Here is a 20,907-nt window from a genome sequence, read left to right on the forward strand (position 1 = left end):
GAAGGAGGGAAGAAGAGAAGACGAAGGAGACGTAGGAGGAGGAGGAGGAGGAGGAGGAGGAGGAGGAGGAGGAGGAGGAGGAGAAAGAAGAAGAGGAGGAGGCGGAGGCGGAGGAGACGGTAGAGAAGGAGGAGGAGGAGGAGGAGGAGGAGGAGGAGGAGGAGGAGGAGGAGGAGGAGGAGGAGGAGGAGGAGGAGGGATGTTGCCGTAATGGGGAAAACCAGAGGCAACAGCGATACTAAGAAAAGGGGGAAGAGGAAGAGGGAGGAAGGAGGAGGGGGAAGAAGAGAGAGGGAGACGGGATGGAGGAAGGGATGGAGGAAGGAAGGGAGGGAGGGGTAAGAGGATAAGGAAAGGGAGATGGGCTGGAGCTGGAGAGAGAGAGAGAGAGAGAGAGAGAGAGAGAGAGAGAGAGAGAGAGAGAGAGAGAGAGAGAGAGAGAGAGAGAGAGAGAGAGAGAGAGAGAGAAACAAGGCAGACAAACAACCGAACATACAAACATAACACACACATCGGCAAAACAAGCAAACATACATACACACATTCGTATATGCAGACAGACAAACAAACAAACAAACAAACAGACAGACAGACAGACAGACAGAGACAAAAATATTAGCGGTAATGGACGTCATAAGGGAAGGAAAATAAAGAAGAGAAAAAGAGGAAGAAAAAATGGAAAGGAGGAAGGAAGGAAGGAAGGAGAGAAGAAGGGAAGCAGGAAGGAAAGAATTAGGATAAAAAAAAATGGTAAAGCAGATGCCAAACTCTCTCTCTCTCTCTCTCTTTCTCTCTCTCTCTCTCTCTCTCTCTCTCTCTCTCTCTCTCTCTCTCTCTCTCTCTCTCTCTCTCTCTCTTAAAAGCAAAGCAATGGAAAGATTTAGTAAAAATATCCATGGTAACTTTTGAAGAGTGAGTTGAATAAAGAAAGTTACCATCACTCATTGATTATCTCAAATTTACCTCCTCCTCTTCTTTTTCTTCTTCTTCTTCTTCCTCCTCCATCTCCTAATCCTCTCCTTTCCCTTCTCTTAATCTTCTCCTTCCCTCCTCCTCCTCCTTCTCCTCCTCCTCCTCCTCTCCTTCATCTCTTTTTCCTCTTATTAATTTCTTCATTTAATACTCGTTCGTCACTCTTCCGTTTAATTTTCCTCCATTTCTTCGTTTCGATTTTCATTTCTCTATCTTCTCTCCTCTTTCGAAATAATTTTCCTTTAATTTTTTTTTTCGTTTCTATTTTTGTTGACCTTTTTTTTCTATTTTGTTGTTGTTGCTGTTGTTGTTTTTCTTCTTCGTTTCCTCTTTTTCCCAACTTCTATTTCTTTTCCGGTTTCTCTGGTCTTTCAATCTTTGTTTTCTCATAACTTCTACCTCCTTTCACTGTCTATTCTATTCCTCCCCTTCCAACTCCTCCTCCTCCTCCTCCTCCTCCTCCTCCTCCTCCTCCTCCTCCTCCTCCTCCATATTTTAGTTTATTTTTAGTTGCTTCATGATCAAACTCTACTTTTTCGGCCTTTGCTCCTTCCCCCCCCCCCTCTCTCTCTCTCTCTCTCTCTCTCTCTCTCTCTCTCTCTCTCTCTCTCTCTCTCTCTCTCTCTCTCATCCTTCATCCTCTTCCTCCTCCTCTTCTTCTTCCATAGAGGCACTGTTGCTTCACTTCCTCCTTCGCATAAATCCTCCAAAACGATCTTGCACGCCGAGGGGAAGTGCCGAGAGTGAGAGTAAGAGTGAAGGGAAGAGTGACAAGAGTGAGGGGAGTAAGAGTGAGGGAGAGTGCCAAAAGTGAGGGGGAGTAAGAGTGAGGGAAGAGTGTCAAGAGTGAGGGACAATGAGAGTGAAGGGATAGTGGCAAGAGTGAAAAATAGGTGCCAAATGTGAGAAGATGCGGCAAAAGTGAGAGGGAAGTGCCAATACATAGTGAGAGGAGAAAGTGCCAAATGTTAGAGGAAGTGCCAAGAGCAAAGAATAAGAGTGAGCAAAGAAAAACAAAATCATGACTGAGTGAGTGAGTGAAGGAAACTAAGAGTGAGGGGGAAGTGCCAAGAGTGAGAGGAAGTGCCAAAAGAATGCCAAACACCAGACATGGGCACGTGGGGCGATGGCAGGGTGGGTAAGAGAGAAAGGGTGAGTGGGTGGTGGAGTGAGGGAGGGGTATCAGGATAAAAGAGAGAGAGGGGGTATCTAGACAAGGGGTTAGGGAGGGGTAAGGGAGTGAAGGCAGACAAACTCCTTTAAGGTCAAAGGCAAGGTTAGAACAGCCGGTGCTTGGGAGGGAGAGTGTAGATGGGAGGGGGAGGGGAGGAATGGCGGAAGGAGGGAAAGGTAGGGAAGGGGGAGGGGGTTATGGAGGGACGAAGGAAAGAGAAGTGGGGAGATGGAACGGAGTAAGGAGAGGTGGAGGGAAGTAATGAAGGAAGGAGAGAGTGAGGGGTGAAGGGAAGGAATGAAAGAAGGAGGGATGAAAGAAGAGAGTGGAGGGAAAGAATGGAAGAAAGAAAGACGGAGGGAATGGAGAGAAGGAGGTAAGAGAGCTTGAGGGAAGGAATGGAGGAAGGAGGAGGAGGAGGGAAAGCACCAGTCTCTCTCTCTCTCTCTCTCTCTCTCTCTCTCTCTCTCTCTCTCTCTCTCTCTCTCTCTCTCTCTCTCTCTCCATGCCTCTCTCCTTGCCTTTCTTCTCTTTCTTCTCCCTCGTCTTCTCCGTTACTCCCCGCATTCCTCCTCCCTTCCTCCATTTCCTTGTTTTTGTTTCTTTTGCTTGTGCATAATTTCTTTGCATGATGATGTAATGTTTCTTTTATTGTCTGGTATTTGTGCTTGGTCTCCTCTGTGTAATGTGTTTGTGCAGCAGGGTTTATTTACACACACACACACACACACACACACACACACACACACACACACACACACACACACACACACACACAACAGCCAGACAGCCAGACAGCCAGACAATTTGTGGCTGCCTTTGTCTTTATTTATTATTATTATTATTATTATTGTTATTGTTATTATCATTATTATTATTATTATTATTATCATTAGTAGTAGTAGTAGTAGTAGTAGCAGTAGTAGTAGTAGTAGTATCGCTATTATTATTATTATCATATGATGTTCCAAAGTCCATTACATACAAAAAACATATATTAGTACTACTACTACTACTACTACTACTACTTGTACACTCACTCCACCACCACCACCAGCACCACCACCACCACCGCCACCACCACAACCTCCACCTTTAAATATCCAAAGTCGACGAGTTCCCACCTGTCCATCCCCAGCTTCACCACACCTGTTCCTCCATTTCCACACCTGTCCACACCCCCCAACACTCCGCTCATCCTCTCTCCCTCTCTCTCTCTCTCTCTCTCTCCTCTCTCTCTCTCTCTCTCTCTCTCTCTCTCTCTCTCTCTCTCTCTCTCTCTCTCTCTCTCTCTCTCTCTCCTTAAGTAATTCATGTGTAATCTTTCCAAGGCCGAAAGTTGCCCTAAATAAACCCGACCTTTATGATTAGAAGCCAAGAGTGACGATCTATAAATAGACTTCGCAGGAATATTTTTGTACCTCATAAAAATGCCGTTTTCTCTGAGCTCAATAAATTCGTTTTCTCTGAACAGCAAAGTAGGATGGACTTCGCTATATGACCTTAGTACCAAGTCTCGTCGCCTCTTGACTCTTATGTCCGCATTATTTATGCTACATCTGGGTGAGAAAGATATGATGAAGACACACATACATTGTTTAGCCGCACTAGCACACATACGTACGATAATGACACTCAATACTTGGCAGACAACCTTTATTAAATAAAAACCACGACTAAGATAAGGTGATAAGACAGAAGAGTAAGCGAGACCGACTGGGAAAACGTAAGACTCTTGTGAAGAATCTGATCACGATTTGAGAAACACTCGGATGAGAGTAAATTATGAGATGAAAGACAAAAAAAATCAAGGGCGAAGCATTATATAAGAGAGAGAGAGAGAGAGAGAGAGAGAGAGAGAGAGAGAGAGAGAGAGAGAGAGAGAGAGAGAGAGAGAGAGAGAGAGATGAGTAAAGTTGTATGATATTAACAAGAGACAGAACGAGAAGAATTTTAAGAAAAGTCCTTCATTTGCAAGAAGAAGAAGAAAAAGAAGACAAAATCGAAGAAAATATGAAGCCGCTGATGAAAAAAAAAAAAAAATGGATGAAAAAGAAACCCACAAAAAGAAGAAGAAGAAGAAGAAAAAAAAAGCCGAAAATAGATCTTATCCTACACAGACTCTTAATGAAAGGCAGCTGTGTGTGTGTGTGTGTGGAGAGAGAGAGAGAGAGAGAGAGAGAGAGAGAGAGAGAGAGAGAGAGAGAGAGAGAGAGAGAGAGAGAGAGAGAGAGAGAGAGAGAGAGAGAGAGAGAGAGAGAGTATATATAGACAGGTAGAACATAAGCCACACGTGTAATATGAGAACGAGTTACAGGTGTGGATAAGAAGATTCACTCAGGTACAGGAGGCCTTGGAAGCAGGTGAGCGCTGGGATTATGATGACAGGTGTGGACGAGAGGATTGGTGGGCCAGGCTGTGTGGAGTTACAGGTGATGAGTGACACGTGTTGGAGAGAGAGAGAGAGAGAGAGAGAGAGAGAGAGAGAGAGAGAGAGAGAGAGAGAGAGAGAGAGAGAGAGAGAGAGAGAGAGAGAGAGAGAGAGAGAGAGAGAGAGAGAGAGAGAGAGAGACGACTGACTCACAAACTATATAACTTATCACAAAGTCAACAAAAGCGTAGTAAATAAATTAATAAACAAACAAAAAGAAAACAAATAAGTAGATTAATAAACGAATAATTAAAAGTGTCAGTTAATAAAATCTCAAGGAATAATTCTCTTGAAACACATAAACACACTAAATTCGAACTTATAATGCCTATAAAATAATAGACATCGAAAAAGAAAAAGAAAAAAAAATCACCAAAAGATATTAACTTAACATGTTCTTACCCACTGGACACGAAGGGTTAAAATTCAGTGAGTGGCATGACAAGCAGCTCTATGATCGTCTCCTCCCGCAGGCAAGTGTTATGTGAGGGCGGTGATGCCAAGGTGCCGTCTCAGCTGACCAGGGCTTGCTCACTGCTCAGCCATGTGTGTCTCGGTTCGAATCTCTCTCTCTCTCTCTCTCTCTCTCTCTCTCTCTCTCTCTCTCTCTCTCTCTCTCTCTACACACACACACACACACACACACACACACACACACACACACACATACACACACACACACACACACACACACACACACACGCACACCGAATATGACACGGTAGAAATCTGATTAAAACAACAACAAAGTAAAAAAAAATATCAAGGAGACTCAATGGAGAAGACAGACAGATAAGGAAAAAGGTAATAAATAAATAAATAAATAGATCAATAAAATAAATAAATAATTCCAAACAGACAGACAGAGGACGAGGAGGAGGCCCCGTACAGGTGAGAGGCAAAAGTCACACTCACCTGAAATTCGCTGCACGTGTCCATTTTCAGTGAAGTTGACGGTGAGTCCCGGATTAATGTGCAGGAGAACCACGTACTGGCCCCCCTCCTCCCAGCTCACGCCCACCTCCTCCACGCCCATGCCGCACACAAGCCCGCCCCCGCCCAGCCCCCCGATCCCGCCCGATCCGCCAACTTCCACTGTTACGGAGCTCATAGCCTCGTCCAGCGGGGGTTGAGGGGGGCTGGGGAAGCACTGCGGGGAGGCGTGGGGGCGCGGGGAGGAGCCGCGGGATCTTGAGGACGTGGGTGATATACTTTTGTGCTGTCTGCCTCGCCCACGCCCGCCGCCGCCGCCGCCTAAGGACACAGCCCACGAGTCATCTCTGGGGCCTTTGTGTCGTCCCCTGCCGCCGCCGCCCCCCGAGTAGCCGCTGTAATAGCCGCCGTAGGAGTCGTGGTAGCCGCCCTTGTAGCTGTGGTAGCCACACTCCGGCTGGTGGTAGTGGTGGCCCCGCCCGTGGTGGTAGTGGTGGCCCCCCGTCGTGGTGGTGTGGTGGTTGTGGTGGTGCTCGTGCGGGGAGGAGGAGGAGCCGCCGTTCGTGTGGTTGCTGCTGTTGTTATTGTTGTTCGTGTTGTTGTCGTGGTTGTGGTGGTGGTAGCCCAGCTGGGAGTTGGAGCCGCCGCCTGACGTCGGGGAGTTGTTGTTTCGGTGATAGTTGTAGTTGTGGTTGTTGTTACTGTTGTGGTGGTGGTGGTGGTAGTAGTAGTGGTGGTGGTGGTGCGGCGAGTGGTGCCGGCGGGAATGTGGCGGGGGGCCGTGGGGGCCTGAGGGGTGCCGGCCGCCCCACGGATAGTAGCTGTGGGGGCGGCAGAAGGGCCGGAGGTCGTCCTGGGTAAACGTGTCCCCCGTGGAGTTGACTGAGGAGGCGGGAGAGACGGGGCCTGAGGCGGACAGCGAGGAGGCCGGGGAGGGGGGAACACCCATAGGCGCTGAGTGGTGGTGGTGGTGGTGATGGTATGGCAGGAGGTGGAGGTGGTGCGGGTGTGGATCGACGAGGGGCGTGGGGGTGAGGGTGACTGTGGGTGGGGGGGCAGGGGGCACCTCCTCTCCCTGCTCCAGCACCTTCACCATCACCTCACGCCCTACGTGTCTGCAACACAAACCATTATCACTTTAGTATTGTGTCTGTCTGTACATCGGGAGGCTTACAAAACATTCTCTCTCTCTCTCTCTCTCTCTCTCTCTCTCTCTCTCTCTCTCTCTCTCTCTCAATCATCATCCCTCCCTGTTATTGGCCTTCTCCTCCACCGCCCATCTCTTCATACAAAATCATCCTCTTCCACGCAAGGTAACATATAAACGTTTTCTTCCACCTGTTGCCAGACCCGAGGAGGAGGAGGAGGAGGAGGAGGAGGAGGAGGAGGAGGAGGAGGAGGAGGGAAGAATGAAGATGAAGGAAGAAAGGAGTGAAGGAAGAGAATATGAAACCAAATAAGGACTAAAGGAGGAGGTGGAGGAATAGGAGGGAGGAGAAGGAAGACGAAGGATAGGATAAGGATACGTCAGATTTCTGAGGATTGATGGCACGAGGAAGAAAACGAGAAATAGGAGGAAGGATGGATGGATGGATGGTATGAAAGGAGGGAATGAGGGAAGGAGGCAATAGAGCAGTAGAGACCCTCATTGCATATTCTAATAAAGCTTGTATATAGAGAACAGCTGCCCGACTGGTAAGAGGAGGAGGAGGAGGAGGAGGAGGAGGAGGAGGAAGAGGAGGAGGAGGGAAAGGAGGAGGAAGAGGAGGAGAGTAAAGGAAAATACAGGGAGAAAGAAGAATAGTTGTCGGCAAAAAGGGGAAAAACAAGAAGAGGAAAAGGAGGAAAAGAAGAAAAAACAAGGAACAGAAAGAAAGAAAAAGAAAGAAAAACGAAACTTAACCAGGATATTACAAACTGCTGACTCACTATGAAACATTTACCAAAGCATAAACACTCACACACACACACACACACACACACACACACACACACACACACACACACGATAACTTGAATCCTTAAATATATAAAAAGAGAACAAATATATTCATAAGGATATAAAAAAAAAAATCATCAAACCAGCAGTTCTACATTTCATTTCCCCTAAATTTCTCATCCTAGACCTCGCCTCTATTTCCTGTAATGGATGCTCATATTTATCACTGTTTAGAATCGTGAATTTGGTGAGAGAGAGAGAGAGAGAGAGAGAGAGAGAGAGAGAGAGAGAGAGAGAGAGAGAGAGAGAGAGAGAGAGAGAGAGTACTTTATCTTACCGTGTTTTTCTTCCTTTTCTAGTGAAGGAAAATAATTTTTGTAGAAAATTTCATGCTCACTTTCCGCTCCTTTTTCTACTCCTCCCTTCCCTTCCTTTCCCTTCCCTTCCTTCCTTCCTTCCTTCCCGCCTTTCTCCTACTCCCTTTCCTTTCCCTTCCCTTCCTTTCTTGCTTCCCACCTCTCTCCTACTGCCTTTCCGTTCCTTCTCTTTCCTGCTTCCTTCCCGTCTTTCCTCTCCCTTCCTCACACCTCGCCTGCTGCGGAAGACAACACTGCTCTCGTCTCCACCAGAAGTTTGCGAGGCAGTGGATTTGATGGTGCCATTAAATTTACGTAATATTTCTTACACTCCAAAGGTACAAATCAAGTCTGTCTGTCCGTCTCTCTCTCTCTCTCTCTCTCTCTCTCTCTCTCTCTCTCTCTCTCTCTCTCTCTGGAAATAAAGGCGGAGTAATATATAGAGGAAGTTGTTTCCGTGTGGATCCCAGGAGAGTGGGAAATGGAATGGAAGAGAGAGGGAGTGGGAGAGAGAAGGGGAGGGATGAAGGGCTAGTGGAGCGAAGGGAAGGAAGGGGGGGTGAGAAGTGGAGATGGGACTGTGAGTGGAGTGAGTGGAGAGTCGTGAGAGACAAGACTAGAGAGAGAGAGAGAGAGAGAGAGAGAGAGAGAGAGAGAGAGAGAGAGAGAGAGAGAGAGAGAGAGAGGTGGGGGGATGGGGGTGGAGGGTGGAGATCACGCGCTGAGTTGTGATCGTCAGCTTTACCCTCCTGATGATGACAGCTCGAGCTCATGTGACCCGGTGTATGGATTAAGCAGAGGGCCTTCACACGCCTCATGCCGCGTCTTGCTCACGGAGGAGACAACCGCTTGCTCATCACTGAAAATCGCTTGGATACTGAGTGCGAACCCTTCTAAATGGACCATATTCTGAAACACTTCTGCGCCGCATTTCCACTACACTACATTCACAGAGGCTCTATTTGATGTTACACAGGTTCTTAAGTTCAATCATCTCTGTGGCCTCAGAAAATAGTCGTAGTGAGAGAGTAAAACGTTTCAGAACATAAGGTAGTGACAGTCTGGGAGGGCACTGAAGAGTCAAGAAGTGTGTGTGTGTGTGTGTGTGTGTGTGTGTGTGATACATTAATTTTGGGGAGAACGAGAGGAAGTGATAGAAAGGTGGGAGGGAAAGCTAAGGGAGGAGAGGGTAGAGAAGGGGGAAGTGATGAGTGATGTAAAGGGACAGGGAGGGAGGGGAGGAGAGGATGGAGGGAGACATTGACGAGCGATAAGAGATGGGAAGTAAGTAGTGGGGGAGGAAAGAGGGTAGAGGAAAGGGGGATTGGCAGGAAGAGGGAGTAGATAGAATGAAGGGAAGGGGGGAGAGAAAATGAAGGTCATAGCTTCAGGAAAGACCCTTGAACTTGCCATTGAGAGAGAGAGAGAGAGAGAGAGAGAGAGAGAGAGAGAGAGAGAGAGAGAATGTCTAAGTCTTATCAAGTAAAAATGACACACACACACACACACACACACACACATGGTACAAAACAACTATCCACCGGAGCCGCGCCACTGTTTCGAGGCTTCGACTTTGAATGGAGACTAGAACGACACAGTGAGGCGAACGAACGAGCCATTTCCACCTTCCATCCTCCTACTCCTACTGCTCCTCCTTTCCCTCGTACTGAAGCCTCCCGGGAGTCTAAACCAAGATGAAAGCAGCGCCAAGACGACATGAAGAGCGTCAGGAAGTAAAGTACCCAGCGGTGTCCTCCTCACAGTCACGATATTGTATTAACTTTATTACTATAATTCTGAGGTAAAAGTAATGTGGAAACTAATTACATATACCAGTCACCATCATTACTACCACACTCGAAGATCCATCACCATTGTTCGCTGTGTGAGGGACTGGTGCCTCTCCTCACTGTATTTCACGTGTTGTTCGCGTGTTTCAAGGAATGCAGCGAATTTTCCGAACTCGTCTCGTAAAGTATCGAGTCTTGTTGTGTAGAAAGAACGGCGGTAGTGGCGGCGGCGGTGGTGGTGATGGTGGTGTTAGTGTTGTTGCTGTTGTTATTGCTGTTATTGTTGTCGTTGTTGTTGTTATAGTTGTCGGTGGTGTTGGTGGTGATGCTGCTGCTGTTATTGTAGATTGTAGATGTAGGTGTTGGTGGTGATAATGCTGCTGCTGCTGCTGCTGCTGTAGTTGTAGATGGTGTCGGTGGTGATAATGCTCATACTGCTGCTGCTGCTGTTTTTGTTGTTGCTGTTGTTGTTGTTGTTGTTTCTATGGTTGTACGTAGGTGATTACTGGTAATACTGCTGTTGCCACTGTTGTCGCTGTTGTTGTTGTTGTTGTTGTTGTTGTTGTTGTTGTTGTTGTTGTTGTTGTTGTTGTTGCTGCTATTGATGCTGATGATGGTGCAGGTGCAGGTGCAGGTGTTGGTTGGCGGCGATGGTGGTGGCATATACTACTTCCTGAATCACCTGCAGCTCCTCTCCACCTGTTCTTGACGGGAGGTGAGGCAGGTCGGGCGAGTGATGCAGGTAGCGCCCCGCACACACCTACTACTGACAAGGTGTATTCGATCTCTTCCTGTTCCGAGAGATGAGCCGTAACGGGTGATGTACGCAACGTGTCCATTCTTGCCCTTCTGACTGGGGAGGGCGGGGAGAGTGCTTACTGTGCTGGGTAGTGCTTGGGGATCTTGGGTGCTGACTGAGGAGGAATAATGCTTAAGAATCTGCTGACTTTGGACTGGGGAGGAATTGATAATCTTCTGTGCTGAGTGGGGAGGAACAATGCTTGAGAATCTTCTGTGCTGAGTGGGGAAGATGCTTCTTGTGCTGAATAGTGCTTCAGAATCTTTTTGTGCTTGTTTCTCAATTTCTTTTCAGCTTCTGTCTCTCCGTATTAACCTTCTGACTGCTATTTGGGACACTTTAATTACTAATCACCCTGAGGCATCTGAACTTGTTCTACAGCCACCTCCAATCTTTAAACTGGATAGAAATTGCAAAATCTATTAATTTTCATCCCCTTCTTTCCTGTAGATGTTTATAAAGATTTCATACATTACTTATGGTGGTGATCATTGTTTCGTAAGACACTGTGCTTTCCTTCTTCCTTTTCGCAGTTTGTTTCCATTTGTGTTCAGTTCAGAAGATCCTGTTTTCCTGTCTGAGATAAAATAAAATATATTTGGGAATCTTTAGTAATATATATATATATATATATATATATATATATATATATATATATATATATATATATATATATATATATATATATATATATATATATATATATATATATATATATATTCCTCGGAGTCCCCATCTGGGGAGGGGACCATAAATGTCCCCAGGTCGGACCGCCTTTCTGTTGACGACCCTAAGTATCTTGACACCCCCCCTCAACTTTTTCTTCATTAACTTCTGCAACATTCGCTGTCTAAGATATAATTTTCAATCTGTAGAACACCACCTCTCCTCTTCTAAACCTCATCTTCTTTTCCTCACTGAAACTCAGGTGTCTGATGCAACTGACAGTAGCCCCTTTTCTGTTCCCTCCTACTTTCTCTATCCTCATTTTCGATCCAAAGCTGGATGCTGCGTTTATGTGCGCAATGACTTAACCTGCTCTCGTGCCCACGCTCTTGAATCTTCCAAATTTTCCACCATCTGGCTACGACTACAGAGTCACTCTCATACTAAATTTATCTGTGCTGTATACCTCTCACCTAACTCCTCTGATTATAAGAAATTCTTTGACTGCTTAACTTCCAAAGTGGAGCACATTCTGATCCTCTTCCCTTTTGCAGAGATCTCCATTCTTGGAGACTTCAATGTTCACCACCAGCTTTGGCTTTCCTCTCCCTTCACTGACCATCCTGGTGAACTAGCCTACAACTTTGCTATCCTCCATGACCTAGAGCAATTGGTGCAACACCCTACTCGTATTCCTGACCGTCTTGGAGATACGCCCAACATTCTTGACCTTTTCCTGACCTCTAATCCTTCTGCTTATGCTGTCATCCTTTCTTCTCCGTTGGGCTCCTCCGATCACAATCTCATATCTTTATCTTGTTCTATCGCTCCAATCCCTCCTCAGGATCCCCCTAAGCGAAGGTGCCTCTGGCGTTTTGCCTCTGCTAGTTGGGAGGACCTGAGGAGGTATTTTGCTGATTTTCCTTGGAATGACTACTGCTTCCGTGTCAGAGACCCGTCTTTGTGTGCTGAGCGCATAACAGAGGTGATAGTGTCTGGCATGGAGGCGTACATTCCTCACTCTTTTTCTCGTCCTAAACCTTCTAAACCTTGGTTTAACACAGCTTGTTCTCGTGCTATACATGATAGAGAGGTGGCCCACAAAAGGTACTTAAGCCTTCCATCACCAGAATCTCATGCACTTTATATTTCCGCCCGGAACCATGTCAAGTCTGTTCTCCAACTAGCCAAAAACTCCTTCATTAACAGAAAATGTTAAAACCTTTCAAGATCTAACTCCCCTCGTGATTTCTGGCATCTAGCCAAAAATATCTCCAATAACTTTGCTTCTTCTTCTTCTTTCCCTCCTCTATTTCAACCAGATGGGACCACTGCTATCACATCTATTCCTAAAGCTGAACTCTTCGCTCAAAACTTTGCTAAAAACTCTACCTTGGACGATTCTGGGCTTGTTCCTCCCTCTCCTCCACCCTCTGACTACTTCATGCCATGTATTAAAATTCTTCGCAATGATGTTTTCCATGCCCTCGCTGGCCTAAACCCTCGGAAGGCTTATGGACCTGATGGAGTCCTTCCTATTGTTCTCCGAAACTGTGCCTCCGTGCTTGCACCTTGCCTAGTCAAACTCTTTCAGCTGTCTGTCTGTCAACATTTACCTTTCCTTCTTGCTGGAAGTTTGCCTACATTCAACCTGTTCCTAAAAAGGGTGACCGTTCTAATCCCTCAAACTACCGTCCTATTACTTTAATTTCCTGCCTATCTAAAGTTTTTGAATCTATCCTCAACAGGAAGATTCTTAAACATCTATCACTTCACAACCTTCTATCTGATCACCAGTATTGGTTCCGTCAAGGCCGTTCTACTGGTGATCTTCTGGCTTTCCTTACTGAGTCTTGGTCATCCTCTTTTAGAGATTTTGGTGAAACTTTTCCTGTTGCCTTGGACATATCAAAAACTTTTGATAGAGTCTGGCACAAAGCTTTGATTTCCAAACTACCCTCCTACGGTTTCTATCCTTCTCTCTGTAACTTCATCTCAAGTTTCCTCTCTGACCGTTCTATTGCTGCTGTGGTAGACGGTCACTGTTCTTCTCCTAAATCTATTAACAGTGGTGTTCCTCAGGGTTCTGTCCTGTCACCCACTCTCTTCTTATTATTCATTAATGATCTTCTAAACCAAACTTCTTGTCCTATCCACTCCTACGCTGATGATACCACCTTGCACTTTTCCACATCTTTTCATAGACGTCCAGCCCTTCAGGAGGTAAACATATCACGCAGGGAAGCCACAGAACGCTTGACTTCTGATCTTTCTAAAATTTCTGATTGGGGCAGAGCAAACTTGGTATTGTTCAATATCTCAAAAACTCAATTCCTCCATCTATCAACTCGACACAACCTTCCAGACAACTATTCCCTCTTCTTCAATGACACTCAACTGTCCCCCTCTTCTACACTGAACATCCTCGGTCTGTCCTTTACTTATAATGTGAACTGGAAACTTCACATCTCATATCTAGCTAAAACAGCTTCTATGAAGTTAGGTGTTCTGAGACGTTTCCGACAGTTTTTCTCACCCCCCCAGCTGCTAACTCTGTACAAGGGTCTTATCCGTCCATGTATGGAGTATGCTTCACATGCTGGGGGGTTCCACTCATACTGCTCTTCTAGACAGGGTGGAATCAAAAGCTTTTCGTCTCATCAACTCCTCTCCTCTAACTGACTGTCTTCAGCCTCTCTCTCACCGCCACAATGTTGCATATCTAGCTGTCTTCTACCGCTATTTCCATGCTAACTGCTCTTCTGATCTTGCTAACTGCATGCCTCCCCTCCTCCCGCGGCCTCGCTGCACAAGACTTTTTTCTTTCTCTCACCCCTATTCTGTCCACCTCTCTAACGCAAGAGTTAACCAGTATTCTCAATCATTCATCCCTTTCTTTGGTGAACTCTGGAACTCCCTGCCTGCTTCTGTATTTCCACCTTCCTATGACTTGAATTCTTTCAAGAGGGAGGTTTCAAGACACTTATTCATCAATTTTTGAAAACTGCTTTGACCCTTTTATGGGACTGGGATTTTAGTGGGCATTTTTTTTTTATTAGATTTTTGTTGCCCTTGGCCAGTGTCATTCCTATATATATATATATATATATATATATATATATATATATATATATATATATATATATATATATATATATATATATATATATATATATATATATATATACATATATATATATATATATATATATATATATATATTGCTTTCTTCTCACTTTTTGTGGCTTATCTCCTTGTATATTACTAGCTTTGTAGTGTTTCACCTGCTTAGATAAAACTTACTGGAACGAGAATAACATTTATGAATCTTTTCTTTTTTTTTTTATAGTATTTACAACTTTTCTTTTTAAATTAACTATAAAAAAATTCTGCTTTATTCGATTGATATTTTATGATTTATTGTGCCTTTTCTCTACCGTTTTACAGTTTATTTCCTTCTGTATCAAATTAAAATGCTCATGTTTTTCCTCCCTGAGCTGAACGTGTTCGCTCAAAGTAGTACATGATGAGTTTATATGTTTGCTGTTCACTTCTTCTGTAGCTTGTCTCTGAATTAATACTGAATGATTCACGTTTCCCCGCTCGGCAATACCTGCAGGGCTGACACTTAATCGACTCTGGTATTAAGTGCACAGGTGTTTGGTTGAATATACGTATAACAGGTAGATTGGTACACACGCATTTGTACATAAGGAACGTGTGTGTGTGTGTGTTTGTGTTAGATACAACCTTGTGGCTTTGAATAATCTTGTAACTATGCAATACAAATTTCCATCACTAACATGCGGAAGATGAAAGTGTGTGTGTGTGTGTGTGTGTGTGTGTGTGTGTGTGTGTGTGTGTGTGTGTGTGTGTGTGTGCATAATATTCTTCAACGCCTTCAAACTTCTGTCACTCCACAACCTCCCTTCCCATTCTATACTCCTTCCCTCCATTCCTCGTTATGGTGAGCTCACAAACGAACGATGCAGAAAGAATGAAGGGAGAGGAGAGAGACAGAACAAGAGGAAGGAGAGGGAGAGATGAGGTACCAGCATGATAGTGATGGTGGTCGGACGGATGGGGAGGAAGAGAGGAAGAGGAGGGGAGACATATCAAAACTAGTGGATAGGATGGAGATGAGAGGAGGGGAATGAGGGATGAAAGGCTGCGGGGGAGAGGGGAAATAGCTGGTTCATGTGATTGGGTGGAGATGAGAGGGTGAGGGTGATGAGAGGGGAGAGTGAAAGAGGGAGGGAGAGTGAGCCAGGAAGGGTGATGATGATGAAACTGAGGTGATTGGGTTAGGTGATGGAGGTCAAGGAAGTGGGGAGAAGGGAGGAGGGGAGGAAAAAGGAAGGGAGGATTTAAAGAAGGGTTAGCTTTAGGAGGGGTAAGACAAGGATGGGAGGAGGGGAGGAAAAAGGTAGGGAGGATTTAAAGAAGGGTTAGCTTTAGGAGGGGTAAGACAAGGATGGGAGGATGAGAGAGAGAGAGAGAGAGAGAGAGAGAGAGAGAGAGAGAGAGAGAGAGAGAGAGAGAGAGAGAGAGAGAGAGAGAATTTGAGATGAGGAGTGTAGAAGCAGATGACATTTATATAACCAATAAATTATGCTCACGTCAATAGGTTTCGGGTTTTACCTTTACACCCTCCCCTACCCCCCCCCCCCTCTCTCTTCGTTGCCAGTAGGTAACATGTATAAGCCTAACGTGTCACCTTGATAATGAAAACAGATAACCTATGGATACATGAGTGGCGGTGTGCCTTAGCAGTACACGTGTAAAGGTGGTGGTGGTGGTGGTGGTGGTGGTGGTAATACGTAGTAGCAGTAGTTGTTGCTGTTATTGTTGTTGTGTGGGTGTCATTCGCATTGCTGTTACATGTTATGTGTGTGTGTATGTGTGTGTGTGTGTGTGTGTGTGTGTGTGTGTGTGTGTGTGTGTGTGTGTGTGTATGTGTGTGTGTGACCGATCTTACTGAGTTTTCCAAGAACTGTTGGTTAGATTACGCAAGTTTGTTTCTCTCTCTCTCTCTCTCTCTCTCTCTCTCTCTCTCTCTCTCTCTCTCTCTCTCTCTCTCTGCTGAGGCCATAACCGCATCTATAAATAAACCCAAATGCAATTAATCAATAGCAGCTGCAATGGCAAAATTACGAGCATAATCACACCACGCTGATGAGGGGCGGCGCTTTGCTCATCTCCACTCCCCATCACCTCATCTGGTCTCGCCCTTTCAGGAGTGTTTGTACGACCGAGGTGAGAATTAAGCTTTATCACACGCCAGGCTATAAATAGAGGGGTAGGTACATGTGGCCAATGATTACTTAAGGTGAATTGATAGGAGTGTGACGTGCTTGTCCTCGGGATCAAATTTCCGGAAAGTTTTCATGGGATAATGGTTGGAGATGTACGAGTAGAATTTGGGTTTTATAGTACTAGACTGTGTATAGAGATGGTTAAGTGGAGGTGGACAGTGATTCTTTATGGTGAGGTGATAGAAGTGTGGTTGGTGTTCTAGTGATCAAGTTTCTAGCAAGGGTTCAAAGGATAATGGTTGAAAATATACAGATTGAGAGATGGTTTAGTGCAGGTGGGTATTGATTCCTTGTGGTGAGGTGATAGGAATGCCTGTTCTCGTGGTTGTATTTTCATTAGGGGTTTAAAATGAAGGGATAGAATCTGCCTCTTATACTACAAGACTGTACAGAGAAGTGGTGAGTGCAGGTGGGCAGTGATTCCTTGTGGTCAGGTGAAAGTGATTAGTGATTAGTGAAAGTGATTAGTGTGTTCTTGAGATCTTATTTCGTGCAAGAGTTCCTGTGATGACTGAAAATGTACGAACAGTTCTTTATTTTTTATCTATTTATTTCATTTACTTATTTATTTTTTTTAATGCAAGTCTTTAGGTTAACAAGCTACATAGAGGTGGAAGGCGGTGGGCAATGATATGAGTGAGCTGTGTCCTTGTAATCAATCATGTTTCTTGCCCTGAAATATTTCCTCCACTGAAAATTATCTCTGAAAATATGCAGAGTGTAACAATGGAATTTGCTTTTTTTTCTCTCTTTTATACAAGTCTACAATACAATTTTGTTCATCAGTAGAAAACTATATAACCAGCATGTCTGTTTTGAATATTGAAATAGTGGATTAAAGGGCAGAAGTCATGGCATTGTAAAAGTCTATGTTCAGTGTTCGAGTAAAGTTGGGGTACAATCTTAATCTCGCGCGTTAGGATTCCGAGCCTGAGCCTGTCTTTGAAGTGGCGGAGTGCGGTGCTTGGTTTTTAGCACTTTGATGACAGGGTGAAGTACAATGCTCTCGGGATTACAATGTCTTGAAGCAACGGCAAGCCTTGATAATGGTATCATTTATGATAAACGATATATATATATATATATATATATATATATATATATATATATATATATATATATATATATATATATATATATATATATATATATTATGACGCTCCAAAAAGAATGTTTTGCAAGCGTTAAGATAAAACAAGAGACCGGTCCGTTTTCAGATATGATGAGGGCAACTTCAGCCTTTCAACAAGGCGGCAACCCTCCGCGCATTAGGGTAGGTCCTCTGCGGCCTTGACACACTAAGCGATTTAATTATTTTTGAAGGGTTGATGGAGAGCCAATAACGTTTTCCCATAGTGAACTTTTTTAAAGCTGAATTTGATCAAAGCCGCCACGAAGCCACACAACAATGTAAAACCTCTACCAACATGCACATTCGCACTACCGTAATATGACAAAGCAGTGCAGTCAATAAATGTGCAGTCAATAAATAATAAATGATCAATGAAGCCATTGCAGGTTTACAGACGACAGGTCTCCTGGTGTCTTCTCTTCTCATGTAGGTATTCATGTTTTCTCATGTACGAGTACAGAGGAGCTCTCCTCACCATCCGGAAAGTGGTGACGCTGGCTCCACGTGAGCGGTCACTGTTGCTGTGGCAGCGAGTGCTCCCAGGATCAATTCCGCACCACTACCAGCGCCTCAAAACATTTACGCTTCTCCTCTGATTGCTCCGGCGCGGCTCCTCAAGTAGAGGTTGGCTGGCAAGAATGGAACTTGTTGTATTACAAAGAACTTCAGAGTTCACAGTGTTTAGTATAACGGTCTCGTTCTTCAATACGGAAACGTTTCTTAGTTCGAGTTTTCTTAAAATCAATGCACTAAAACAGAAAGAAGATATATATATATATATATATATATATATATTACGCAGTCAATAGCGGCTCTGCACGGTCTTCCCTTAACGTCACAGTATTGATACTCTACCAGTGCATGCATTCAGTGGCGTAATATTCTTTTATCTGTTTTATAATACTGAAGATGACACTCAGCTGTTGAAACGTATCATAAAATCTTACCGAAGATAAAATTTCCCCCACGGTCATTCCTCTGCCTGATGTGATGCAATATATCTTGCAATACACCCCGACCAATGGATCCCCGGGAAGGGTAGAGCGGGCTGTGGTAAGCTGGATGGACGTGTGTAGATAGGCTTATGTAAGTGGTCAGGTAAAGGTGGTATTTTTAGCCGAGCGGTAAGAGTGTTGTGTTTGTGTGGACCACTGTGGCCAAGCGTTCGATTTCCTAAATGTATTATTTGAACAAGTGATCCCTTGATATTCCTTTCTGATCAGTTTGTCACGGTTTTCTCAGCTTATCCATAAACATTGATCGATACTGCTTTCCATTATTCAACCCCTGGACATCCATTACTTCTCCACAAACTTGACAAAATAATCCAACGTAAGTTTAGAGTTTAATTTCGCGACATCACTGATGGCAAAATGAATGATCCAGCAGTTAAAATACTCCATCGCTTTTATTTTCTTTACTGGAATTAACTAGTAAGCGTCATGTTGCCATTAGCAGCCAAAGGAGTCAAACAGTCACGCAGAAGTAAACCAATCCTTTCCTCCGCTTCTGCTTCTGCCGCTGCTGATTCAGGTGTTGTGTGTTGTGTGTACTCGTATGATGATGGGACTCTCGTGGGGCGCAGGATGAGGTCTCAGGGCACACATTCACCAGTCGATGTTGCTTCCACTCTGTTCTCTCTTTTGCATAAAATTTCTCTCCCTTCCAATGTGCACCAGCAATGCTCTGCCTCAAATGGTAGTCCGCTACGCCTCCCATGCTGCCGCTGAGTTTTATATCAGCTGCTGTACGTATATTCAACGTGATCATTGAATACAGTAATACATAATGGCGCGCGGTGACATTTCGTAAAGATGACAAAGAAGAAGAAGAAAAATAAAAATAAAAATAAAAAGAAAAAGAAGAAGAAGAAGAAGAAGAAGAAAAAGAAGAAGAAGAAGAAAACCTGTAAAACCCTTTCCGTCGTGGCGGAGGAAGGGAAGAGGCTCCTTGGTGACGCAGAGGTGCCATTTGATCTTTTAATTTCGCCCGTCATTTGAGTAAGCCTAGATGACTTTATTGAGCGAGGACAGAATAATAGGCGCTAAAAAGTTTGAACTACTTGATCGATCACTTCCTTCTAGTGTAAGTGGCGTCTTTAAAAAATGACACCTTCGACCTCCACCACCACATTCTATTGAATATGAGAACCCACACCAGTAAAGTGGCCAGGAAATAATAATTATAATAATAATAATAATAATAATAATAATAATAATAATAATAATAATAATAGTAAAAATAATAATAAATAATAATAAATGTTTTAAAAAATCTCCTTGCGTACGTACACACACACACACACACACACACACACACACACAGAGAGAGAGAGAGAGAGAGAGAGAGAGAGAGAGAGAGAGAGAGAGAGAGAGAGAGAGAGAGAGAGAGAGAGAGAGAGAGAGAGAGAGAGAGAGAGAGAGAGAGAATGATGAAAAGAAAACGAAAAAAGAAAACGAAGAAGAAGAAGAAGAAGAAGAAGAAGAAGAAGAAGAAGAAGAAGAAGAAGAAGAAGAAGAAGAAGAAGAAGAAGAAGAAGAAGAAGAAGAAGAAGAAGAAGAAGAAGAAGAAGAAGAAGAAGAAGAAGAAGAAGAAGAAGAAGAAGAAGAAGAAGAAGAAGAAGAAGAAGAAGAAGAAGAAGAAGAAGAAGAAGAAGAAGAAGAAGAAGAAGAAGAAGAAGAAGAAGAAGAAGAAGAAATAAAAATAAACAAGAAGATGACATACGTACAACAATTTTCTGAAAAAGGGAGAAAAAGAAAATAAAACAGCGTAATATCTGAAAACTTCAGCTTTGTAGTCACGAGGCGACGCGAATTTCCCAAGATGTCATTGAGGCGTTGAGTCGATTTAATAGCGCATGATTTAACAACAAAGTTTCCTCCTACAGAAACAAACAACACAAAACCGGTCATCATTGCCAACTGGTAGCGGACTGAGTGTCACCTGATGTCTGGGGGTGATTCCTTGACTGACTGGCAGATTGCTTGCTTTTTTCCTTACTTGTTTTTCTGATTGACTTTAAGTGTAGTTATGGTGATTGTTATTTCGGAGGGAATGCGTAAATGCACTACTTGAAAAAGACAAATAAAAAAAGAAAGGAAGAAAAAGGAAGAAGAAGAGACAAAGAAACAAACAAACACACAAACATCAAACTAAAAACTTGCAATTCATATTTTCACTGACACACATCTTAGGAACGTGTTATATACCAACAAATTTACATTCCTTACTAGCCTTTCCACTCCACTTCGCGTATTACTACGTACAAATACTATGAAATTTACACATATAAAGTACACTGAGTCTGGGTCCGTCCAACACTCCTTGATCCGTGAGGTCGCCAGAAGGTGGAGTGGCCTTTCAGACGCACCCGTGCAGAGTATCACAAACTAGTGAAAAA

At 44.1% G+C, this 20,907-nt stretch overlaps 1 protein-coding gene across 2 annotated transcripts in view; it reads right to left on the reverse strand.

The window, feature by feature from the left end:
* Positions 1-20,907, reverse strand: part of LOC135104209 (fibronectin type-III domain-containing protein 3a-like) — a 175,217-nt gene that overhangs the window by 117,364 nt on the left and 36,946 nt on the right. For both annotated transcript variants that reach the window (XM_064011332.1, XM_064011331.1), the window contains exon 2: positions 5,493-6,625. In XM_064011332.1, coding sequence (XP_063867402.1) covers positions 5,493-6,606 — 1,114 coding nt within the window. In that variant the 5' untranslated portion in view covers positions 6,607-6,625. The remainder of the gene's footprint in view (positions 1-5,492; positions 6,626-20,907) is intronic.

This window comes from Scylla paramamosain, chromosome 10 (assembly GCF_035594125.1).
Source record: "Scylla paramamosain isolate STU-SP2022 chromosome 10, ASM3559412v1, whole genome shotgun sequence".
In the NCBI taxonomy this organism is placed as follows: Eukaryota; Metazoa; Arthropoda; class Malacostraca; order Decapoda; family Portunidae; genus Scylla; species Scylla paramamosain.